The following is an 11,337-nucleotide window of genomic DNA, read 5'->3' as shown; positions in this document are numbered from 1 at the left end:
CAATGGAGTTTTTCCCCATCAGTGGACATTCTAACCACTTCCATACTTTGAACATTGATCTGCTGAGCAATTAAGTTAAACATACAATTCTTGTTCTAGAATGTGTCAGTGTTCTAGAATACGTTAGACCTTGTTGAAGTCGTCTATTCAGAGCAGTAAGTGTCATTTCCATCTTGAATAACATAATAAACAAAGTAAGCCTTGTCCGAGCCCCTGCCCCTTGTCCCGTAGGGCAGGAGCCTATCAGGGTCAGGGTCAATTCCAGAAATTCAATTCCAATTCAATTCCTTCTTCCTATTCATGTCCCATGTATTCAATTTCTAATTCCAGGACAATCCTCAATTGAATTAAAATTCCATTTAAATTGGAATTGACCCCAACCCTGGAGCCTATCTCCTGTTTCTGTAGCATGAGGCAGCTTGATGTATAAGTACACTGGACAGGTCGCTAGTAATAATGCACCTTAATAAGCAATTGGTTATAATAAATCCATATAGCATTTTCCCAAGTGCAGTGATCCTTCACATGGTCAGGGCATAGAGTTCAATCCATAACTATTGAATGGATATCATGGTGGTTGATTGGAGGTACATGATATGATTAGTTGCTAGTTTGTGCATTTTCAACACTGGATAGCAGTTTATTTAATGGATATTTTTGTCTGAGGAAGTCATAACTGAGGAAAGATTCATGGTCAAAATCTGTGCTGAAATATTGTGGCCTACAAATAACTATCAAATGTTTTGTCACTTTCAAAACATATTGATTACTGTGCTGATATTTTACATGGCCAATACGTTTTAACTCCCTTTTAGCAAGAACTTTTATAAATGCATAGTTTTGGGTAAAGCATAACATTATACATGTTTTAAGTTAATTTGCTGGGATAAAAATAATACTAATAGAAAAACATAGCCCTTCAAATCAATTTACCCATCGACCGTGTCTGTGAAAACACACACCAATGTGTTTTTGACAAATACTGCCTCAACTCGAAGGTAATATGAATTACCATGAAGATAATATACATTTTTAAGAAATAGTTGACCGAAATGTTAAATATTGTTCTAATCTCTTGTGCAAGTCCATCAAGCCTTAAATACATCAAACCACCTCAAACTATCATTAACACATTCGAAAATCTATGACCTGTTCAAAAAGTAATGGATTACACTTTTCAAGAAGAAAAAAAAAAACAGGGATGAAGAAGCAGAAAAAAGTTTCATATCAAAATATATAATATTGTTAATCGAATAGCATCATATTACCACAAAAATAAATGGAAGCACTTTATCCACACACGGGAAAGTCAATGGAAAGAACTGAATCAATTTAAGTTACGACAACTAAACCTAAACAATATCCTGAACCAGTGCATAATATTGTTAGCAAAGGTGTTCTGGCATCTGTCCCCTTGTGTCATCATATTCAAAACCGAACCAGGAAGGCAATGATCATAGGTTAACAAAATACTTATTTGGTTTGGAATAAAAACCAAGTAGAGGAAAATAACATTTGGCAATGAAGTTAAATGTAAAAAAAACTCACTCGACAGGTGTTTATTGTGTCCGAGTCTCCCATCCATGACGATGTGTCGCAGGCCATACTTCCTGTGGTAGCAATAGTGTAGTCTTTATTTATGGGGCTTGGTGACAGCACTTTAGGCTAGCTAAACAATGTACCAGAGGTGGGGCTACAGAGAGCAGTGTTAAATATGCAATATGTCTTAAATATGCAATATGAAAAGCCACTGTAGCTTGGCCTGCTTGTTGTTGAATGTGAATGTGTTTAGAATGATGGGCCTAGGAGGAGGGTGAATAGTTTACATTATGCTTGGGGATGTAGATATTAAGGCCTTGTGTATGTATGTATGTATGTATGTATGTATGTATGTATGTATGTATGTATGTATGTATGTATGTATGTATGTATGTATGTATGTATGTATGTATGTATGTATGTATGTATGTATGTATGTATGTATGTATGTATGTATGTATGTCCACCATTGGAAATATGAGCACTGTGATTTGTGATGTCTGAGATTAAAAGCCTTGATGTCACACAAGTTCAAACCGATTCATGATAATGTTTTGTAAATGGTAAAGCTAATAAAAAAAGAATTGCATATTTTAATTATTGCATAGAAAAGCTTGGTGAGAAGTAATGGATTTCAGTATCTTAAATCAAGCCTCTGACTAGTTGAATAAATGAATCAGTTACACAGAATCCTGTAGTAGTGTGAACTATAAAATGTACTGTATGGTACACCACTGAGAACATTGTGTTAATCATTGCTGTTAAAGTAGCAAACTTTTTTCCATGATTTTGAGTGAATACCTTTAGGCATATTTTGTAAATGATTATAATAACACGTTTTATTTAGCTACATTATTAAATTGTGTAAATGTATCAATGGTAATAATTGTTTTCTTGTTAAATCTTAACACTACATTTTTCCTCCGTCGCCTGCCGGGTATCTTACTGTACCTGGGCAATAAGCAATGAGCTATGAAAAGAACTTAACAAATGTTAACAGTATAGCTTCAATGAAATGATTAGGAAGAATCAGGATTTTTGTAATGCTTTTCCACTGTAGATTTACTCTTAATTAATCATATTTTGATTGAAGTACCAAATCCTTAAAATAGCACATGAATAAAGAAATAAAGAAATGCAACAATGACGATATGTGAATGATGGCAAATGTCTCTTTAGAATTAGACTTTAGAGTTCCCAAGAAGAGCTTAAGCTGATTACAGCAACATGATGTATACTGGGCACGTTAACTAAAAACCGATATGCAATTAAGAAATAAAGTTAAGGACAGATAGAGGAACACGTTGGCCACAGCGGTTACAAACAATAGAATATTATTTTGACTCCCCCCCCCCACTCATCAAGTTTCCTTCATATAGTTGATAGCAGCATCAGCCACATCTCAGTTTCTGTTGAGGGCTCAGGGAGCGTTGACAAGTGCTTGCAACACATTGAAGCTAATTGAGATATATAGGACATATGATCCTTGCATCACTTTAGTCATGGGATCACTAAATCATCTTAGAATCCTTTTAAAATCCATCCCTCGTGTTCCATCCAGACGCCTGCCTTTCCAAGAAATAACAGTTTTGTTTTTAAATGTATGATAGATATATATTATATTACAGTGCTCTATGTTTCACCAACTTTCTTCTTCTTTATAATGCAGTATTTGTCTTCTTCGAGTTGCGAAAAAAAACGAACACTTCTTAGAAGAGAATCTCTCGCTCTTTCTTTTTAAATTCTCAGTTATCATAAATTCCAAAGGTCTCGGATGTATCGGTAAAAGTCGTAATATTTACTTCTTTATCGTTTTGTAAATATATTGCCACATTCATATATCATGCATTTTACTGCATTGCTATTGCACTGGTCCGGATTATTAGGGAGAAAAGAGGGAGGGAAAGAAAAGAAAATAACAAATATTGATAAATGACCTTTGCCAAGGCGATAGCCACCAAAAGCAAGTGAGCAAGTGAAGAGCGAGGAGTTTTGGGGTTGGGAGCAGGATGGCGTGGTATTGAACTCTCTCTCTTCCCTTGCTTACGTCATCTGGTGTACATCCGTGCTTCGGATGATCTTGTATACGAGCCAGTAGAAAATATTAAAAATGAGGAAGACTAGCGGGAAAGCCACACGAGAGACCGTGTCGATCCTCTTCGCACGGCCGATGAAGAGCTTGCGCATCTCTTCCACCGTTTTCTCCTGAGGGCCGGCAGTGGCGGTCGGGGCGTTGTTGTTGTTCCCTTTGATGGCCATGCCGTCTTTGGCCTGCAGGCAGGCAGGGCCCATGCCATAGGCGGTGAAGCTGAACCGCCCCTCACCGCCCTCATCCTCCTGTAACACAGCCAAATATTAATTCTGTTAGGAATCAAAAAACCCATTACACATTTGATATCCATGCCTGCTCTCACATTGTATACAGTATATCTTAAAGGCCCACCCCTTAAGTTGTAATAACATATGACTTTGCAAATCATAGTGGGCCTTCAAGGAAAAGGCTTAAATCATAGTGGACCTTCAAGGAAAAGGCTTAAATCATAGTGGACCTTCAAGGAAAAGGCTCTTAACAGACTTAAATCATAGTGGACCTTCAAGGAAAAGGCTCTTAACAGACTTAAATCATAGTGGACCTTCAAGGAAAAGGCTCTTAACACTTAAATCATAGTGGACCTTCAAGGAAAAGGCTCTTAACACTTAAATCATAGTGGGCCTTCAAGGAAAAGGCTCTTAACAGACTTAAATCATAGTGGACCTTCAAGGAAAAGGCTTAAATCATAGTGGGCCTTCAAGAAAAGGCTCTTAACAGACTTAAAATATAGTGGACCTTCAAGGAAAAGCTTAAATCATAGTGGGCCTTCAAGAAAAGGCCTTTAACAGACTTAAATCCTAGTGGGCCTTCAAGGAAAAGCTTAAATCATAGTGGGCCTTCAAGGAAAAGGCTCTTAACAGACTTAAATCATAGTGGGCCTTCAAGGAAAAGGCTTAAAATCATAGTGGGCATCGAGGAAAAGGCTCTTAACAAGACTTCATAATTTGAAAACACATATAATGTCACGCCCTGGCCTAGTATTCTTTTTTTTCTTTATTAATTAGTTAGGTCAGGGTGTGACATGGGGAATGTTTGTGTTTTATCGGTTTTGGGTGGTTATATGGTAAAGGGGTGTTGGGTGTAGTGTATGGGTTTGTGTGAGTGTATGTGTCTAGCTGTGTCTATGTTGGGTGTAAGTTGTCTAGGAGAGTCTATGGTTGCCTGAATGGGTTCCCAATTAGAGACAGCTGATTTCTGTTGTCTCTGATTGGGAGCCTATTTAAGGTAGCCATAGGCTTTCGTTTGATGTGGTAATTGTCTATGTCAGAACGTTTGTAGCCTGTGTATGTGCACGACGTTTATTAGCTTCACGATCGTTTGTTTGTTTTGTTAGTTTTGTAATAGTGTTTTGTTTTTGGTTCTCCTTCTTCATAATAAAAAGGAAGATGGCTTATTTTCCTAATGCTGCTTTTGGTCCGTCAATCCTCCACACGATCGTGACAGAATTACCCACCAATACAGGACCAAGCGCATGTAAAGCGGCAACAGGACCCACCTACACAGGATTCTTGGACATGGGAGGAGATACTGGATGGTAAGGGGCCGTGGGCACAACCGGGAGAATATCGCCTTCCTCGTGAAGAGCTGGAGGCAGCTAAAGCCGAGAGGAGGCGATATGAGAGGCAGCACGGAGACAAGGCTGGAAGCCCGTGAGTACAACCCCAAAATTTCTTGGGGGGGCCTTAAAGGAGTGTGGCGAAGTCAGGTAGGAAACCTGCGCCTACTCCCTGTACTTACCGTGGAGAGCGAGAGTACGGGCAGACACCGTGTTACGCAGTAGAGCGCACGGTGTCTCCTGTACGCGTGCATAAGCCCGGTTCGGTACATTCCAGCTCCACGTATCGGCCGGGCTAGACTGAGCGTTGAGCCTTATGTCATGAAGCCGGCCCAACGCATCTGGTCACCAGTGCGTCTCCTCGGGCCGGCGTACATGGCACCAGCCTTACGCATGGTGTCCCGGTTCGCCTACATAGGCCGGTGCGGGTTATTCCACCTCCCCGCACTGGTCAGGCGACGGGGAGCATACAACCAGGTAAGGTTGGGCAGGCTCGGCGCTCAAGGGAGCCAGTACGCATGCACGGTCCGGTATTTCCGGCGCCACCTCCCCGCCCCTACCCAGTACCACCAGTGCCTCCTCCACGCACTAGCCCTATGTGCGTGTCTCCAGCCCTTTACCACCAGTGCCTAAACCACGCAACAAGCCTCCTGTGTGTCCCCAGAGTCCTGTGCGTCCTGTTGCTGCTCCCCGCACTAGCCCTGAGATGCGTGTCCACAGTCCGGTACCACCAGTTCCGGCACCACCACTAGGCCTAATGTGCGCTCCCAGGGTCCAGTATGCCCTGTTCCTTCTCCCCGCACTAGCCCTGAGATGCGTGTCCCCAGCCCGGTACCACCAGTTCCGGCACCACGCACCAGGCCTACAGTGCGCCTCAGCCGGCAAGAGTCTGCCGTCTGCACAGCGATGCCTGAACTGCCCGTCTGCCAAGCGCCATCTGAGCTATCCGTCTACCCAGCGCCATCTGAGCCATCCGTCTACCCAGCGCCATCTGAGCCATCCGTCTACCCAGCGCCATCTGAGCCATCCGTCTGCCCCGAGCCATTAGAGCCGCCCGTCTGTCCCGAGCCGTCAGAGCCGTTCGTCAGTCAGGAGCCGCTAGAGCCATTCGTCAGACAGGATCTGCCAGAGCGCCAACCAGACAGGATCTGCCAGAGCGCCAACCAGACAGGATCTGCCAGAGCCGCCAACCAGACAGGATCTGCCAGAGCCGCCAACCAGACAGGATCTGCCAGAGCCGCCAACCAGACAGGATCTGCCAGAGCCGCCAACCAGACAGGATCTGCCAGAGCGCCAACCAGACAGGATCTGCCAGAGCCGCCACCCAGACAGGATCTGCCAGATCGCCAGCCAGCCATGTGCAGCCAGATCCGTCAGCCAGCCATGAGCAGCCAGATCCGTCAGCCAGCCATGAGCAGCAGATCCGTCAGCCAGCCATGAGCAGCCAGACGTCACCGTGGCCAGAGCGTCAGCCACCATGAGCAAGCCAGATCCGTCAGCCAGCCATGAGCAGCCAGATCGTCAGCCAGCCATGAGCAGCCAGATCCGTCAGCCAGCCATGAGCAGCCAGATCCGTCAGCCAGCCTGAGCAGCCAGATCCGTCACCAGCCATGGCCGTCCCTCAGTCCGGAGCTGCCGTCCTCAGTCAGCTGGTTCAGTCGAGCTGCCGTCCCTCAGTCCGGAGCTGCCGTCCTCATCCGGAGCTGCCGTCCTCAGTCCGGAGCTGCCGTCCCTCAGTCCGGAGTGCCGTCCCTCAGTCCGGAGCTGCCGTCCCTCAGTCCGGAGCTGCCGTCCCTCAGATCCGGAGCTGCCCCTTATCCTGGTGCTCTCCCTTATCCTGGTGCTGCCCCTTACCCTGGTTGCTGCCCTTACCCGTCTGCCCTTATTCCGGAGCTGCCCTTAGTCCGGAGCTGCCCCTTAGTCCGGAGCTGCCCCTTAGTCCGGAGCTGCCCCTTAGTCCGCCGAGCTGCCCCTTACTTCAGTGGGGTTAATGTGGAGGGGTCATTTGGAGGAAGCTAAGGAGGCGGTTAGTGACTGTGTGGGGTGGGACCACGACCAGTGCCGAGCCCCACCGTGGAAGGAAGCCCACCCAGACCCTCCCCTAGACTGTGTGCTGGTGCGCCCGGAGTTCGCACCTTAAGGGGGGGGTTATGTCACGCCCTGGCCTTAGTATTCTTTGTTTTCTTTATTATTTTAGTTAGGTCAGGGTGTGACATGGGGAATGTTTGTGTTTTATCGGTTTTGGGTGGTTATATGGTAAAGGGGGTGTTGGGTGTAGTGTATGGGTTTGTGTTGAGTGTATGTGTCTAGCTGTGTCTATGTTGGGTGTAAGTTGTCTAGGAGAGTCTATGGTTGCCTGAATGGGTTCCCAATTAGAGACATCAGAGACAACAGAAATCAGCTGTCTCTAATTGGGAACCCTATTTAAGGTAGCCATAGGCTTTCGTTTGATGTGAGTAATTGTCTATGTCAGAACGTTTGTAGCCTGTGTATGTGCACGACGTTTATTAGCTTCACGATCGTTTGTTTGTTTTGTTAGTTTTGTAATAGTGTTTTGTTTTTGGTTCTCCTTCTTCATAATAAAAAGGAAGATGGCTTATTTTCCTAATGCTGCGTTTTGGTCCGTCAATCCTCCACACGATCGTGACATATAATGGTTGTAAAAATCACAGTGGGCCTTTAAGTAAAGCAGAGACATATTAATGAACATAATGAGGCACATCATGTTGAGCGTTAAATGTCAAAGTCCAACATGATTCACAGCATACTATCTCATTAACCATTGATATGCATTGTGATGAATATGGATTGCATGGGTGGACAATTCACATTTTAGCTATGTCATCACTCAAAGTTATGAGGCAAGGTTAGCACGTTATAAAGGACACGTTATCTCGATATCATACGTCAAAAGAACACCTACTCATTCAAGGGTTTTTCTTAATTTTTACTATTTTCCACATTGTAGAATAACAGTGAAGACATCAAAACTATGAAATAACACATATGGAATCATGTAGTAACCAAAAAAGTCTTAAACATATCAAAATATATGGTATATTTGAGATTCTTCAAATAGCCACCCTTTGCCATGATGACAGCTTTGCACACTCTTGGAATGCATTTCAATTAACAGGTGTGCCTTGTTCAAAGTTAATTTGTGGAATTTATTTCCATCTTAATGTATTTGAGCCAATCAGTTGTGTTGTGACAAGGTAGGGGTGGTATACAGAAGATAGTCCATATTATGTCAAATTCAGTCAATACGGAACATTTCAAGAACTTTGAAAGGTCCTTCAAGTGCCGTCGCAAAATCCATCAAGAGTATGATGAAAATGGCTCTCATGAGTACCGCCACAGGAAAGGAAGACCCAGAGTTACCTCTGCTGCAGAGGATACATTAATTAGTTACCAGCCTCAGAAATTGCAGCCCAAAAAATCCTTCACAGAGTTCAAGTAACAGACACATCTCAACATCAACTGTTCAGAGGAGACTGTGTGAATCAGGCCTTCATGGTCGAATTGCTGCAAAGAAACAGTGTCTTTGTGAGACGAGGTGTGGGTGAACGGATGATCTCTGCATGTGTATTTCCCACCGTAAAGCATGGAGGAGGAAGTGTTATGGTGTGGGGGTGCTTTAGTGGTGACACTGTCTGTGATTTATTTAGAATTCAAGGCACACTTAACCAGCATGGCTACCACAGCATTCTGCAGCGATACACCATCCMATTGGGTTTGGGCTTAGTGGGACTATCATGTGTTTTTCAACAGGACAATGACCCAACACACCTCCAAGGTTGTGTAAGGGCTATTTGACCAAGAAGGAGAGTGATGGAGTGCTGCATCAGATGACCTGGCCTCCACAATCAACTGACCTCAACCAAATTGAGATGGTTTGGGATGAGTCGGACCGCAGAGCGAAGAAAAAACGCAGCCGACAAGTGCTCAGCATTTGTGGGAACTCCTTCAAGACTGTTAAAAAAGCATTCCAGGTGAAGCTGGTTGAGAGAATGCCAACAGTGTGCAAAGCTGTCATCAAGGCAAAGGGCGGCTATTTGAAAAATCTCAAATCTCAAATATATTTGTTTAACACTTTTTTCATTACTAAATGATTCCATATGTGTTATTTCATAGTTTTGATGTCTAGACTATTATTCTACAATGTAGAAAAAAAATAAAATAAAGAAAAAAAAACCTTGAATGATTTCATTACAAGTAGCTGGCTAACACAATCCCTGCCTCCACAATACCTCATCACACAGAAACAAACAATCAGGCTCCCTTATCTGTCTTTGGTTTACAAAATCTAATCATTCAACACCTCCACCGCAAATTCAAATGGACAGAACAGGCAGGGCTAAAATACAACCCGTAGTTTTCTAGGTTCCATTTGTAGACACCATATCCTCCTTCTGTCCTTGTCTTTATACCTGCTAATGTGTGTTGGGCTGAACGGAGGAACACGCACGCACGCACGCACGCACGCACGCACGCACGCACGCACGCACGCACGCACGCACGCACACACACACACACACACACACACACACACACACACACACACACACACACACACTCCTTTCTCCCCCGTTTTGTATCGTCTCCTTCGCTCCACTGTTTTCCTATAACAGCGACTGAAACGTCTAATGCTGGCTAGGTTGTGCGTCGACCTTTCCTTGTCCTTCAGCGACACTGGTCCACCATTTGTAAGTAATACAGATGCTCTGCCTCATTCCTCCTGCCGTATGATTAATGTGCTGGCTGGGGGACGTGACGTGGAGCAGTAAAGGGAGGGGCGGGGCTGTGGAGGATGAGGTCCTCCCTGCGTCATTGTCTACGTCCCAAAACGGTATCCTACTCCCTACATAGTGCACTATCTATGGTCAAAAGTAGCGCACAGTGTAGGGAATAGGATGCCATTTGGGACGCAGATATTTTCACATCGCCCGCCCGGCCTTACCGGACCCGGCTGTCTGATTCATTACCCGGCTCCCTAATTCAACATTCCACCATTCATCCAGTAAACTGGGCAGATACTCTTATTGTGAAGGGGAGATAACTAATGAGAGATGAATGGGGAGCTATGCCCTTTGGGTTTGTGGTGGTGAGGGAGACAATGTATGGCCCGGGATGAAAGGAGTATCAGGCTCACTCCTCCTCTCTCCTCCTCCCTCCACCTCTCTTCTCCTCTCTCCTCCTCCCTCCCTCCCTCCCTCACTCCTTCTCCTCCTTCTGCATTTGCAAGTTTAGAGAGAGAGGGAGAGAGAGACAGAGAGAGAGAGAGAGAGAGGTGACCGGTTGGTTGGTTGGTGTCTACTGAGACAGAGAGAGAAGGATCACTTGACTCCTCCATCCATCATGCTATTTGCTCATGATTGATGCTTTTACATCTCTTAGTGTGTGGTGATGTGATTAATGGCTGAGATTAAAGGGAACCGTAATGCCAACTAGTTGGAGGTTCCATCTTATGTTTTCTCTGAACAGTTGCCTTTGCATCGGTCGCGGTGCCATGACGTCTTGGAAAATAAAAATACTGATTTGCATAAAGTCGTTTTGGGGAGTGTCACAATTAACTCTCATCAACATCTCCTCGAGGAGTTGGTGTCTTGCTGTTCATTTAATGATTTCCCAAAGCAATTTACACCCAATGCCAATACATGACCCTTTCCCAGTCGGATTTTTGTTCCTTTTTTAAGATCGTGCCATCAAGCTTTTACTTTGAGGATAGTTAAATCCTTCAGTACTAAAGGATCAGGTAATCTGAGAAGAATGTTTAAGTATTAGGGTTAAGGGCTGGTTTCCCGGACATAAAGTAAAATAAAATAAATACCCGGCTCTTCTTCTTTGAACAGGGTTTTTTTGTCCAGAACTAGGCTTAATCTGTGTCCAGGAAACCAGCCCCAAAGGTACTATTTACATGTTTGTTTTTTTACTAATAACGTGTTGGTTTCCTGTTCCTATTGAGAGTAGATGGTTGCATAAAGACTCTGGGTTAGTCTGTGTTAAAGCCCCTCCTTCCTTCATGAAGCCATTGACCTGGAATGATTAAACACATCATGATCTCTTTCTTCCTCTCTCTCCCTCTCACTCTCTCTCTCACTCACTCTCTCTCTCTCTCTCTCTCTCTCTCTCTCTCTCTCTCTCTCTCTCT

At 44.3% G+C, this 11,337-nt stretch overlaps 1 protein-coding gene across 1 annotated transcript in view; it reads right to left on the bottom strand.

Moving 5' to 3' along the window:
* Positions 1–1,949: 1,949 nt before the first annotated feature.
* LOC111965595 (glycine receptor subunit alphaZ1-like) overlaps positions 1,950–11,337 on the bottom strand; it is a 96,624-nt gene continuing 87,236 nt past the window's right edge. The window contains 1 exon segment of the mRNA XM_070438651.1: positions 1,950–3,876. Coding sequence (XP_070294752.1) covers positions 3,583–3,876 — 294 coding nt within the window. The 3' untranslated portion in view covers positions 1,950–3,582.

Source organism: Salvelinus sp. IW2-2015, unplaced genomic scaffold (genome assembly GCF_002910315.2).
Source record: "Salvelinus sp. IW2-2015 unplaced genomic scaffold, ASM291031v2 Un_scaffold1073, whole genome shotgun sequence".
Lineage (NCBI taxonomy): Eukaryota > Metazoa > Chordata > Actinopteri > Salmoniformes > Salmonidae > Salvelinus > Salvelinus sp. IW2-2015.
Note: the sequence above shows the minus strand (reverse complement) of the source record. Positions and strands in the feature narration are given on the sequence as shown.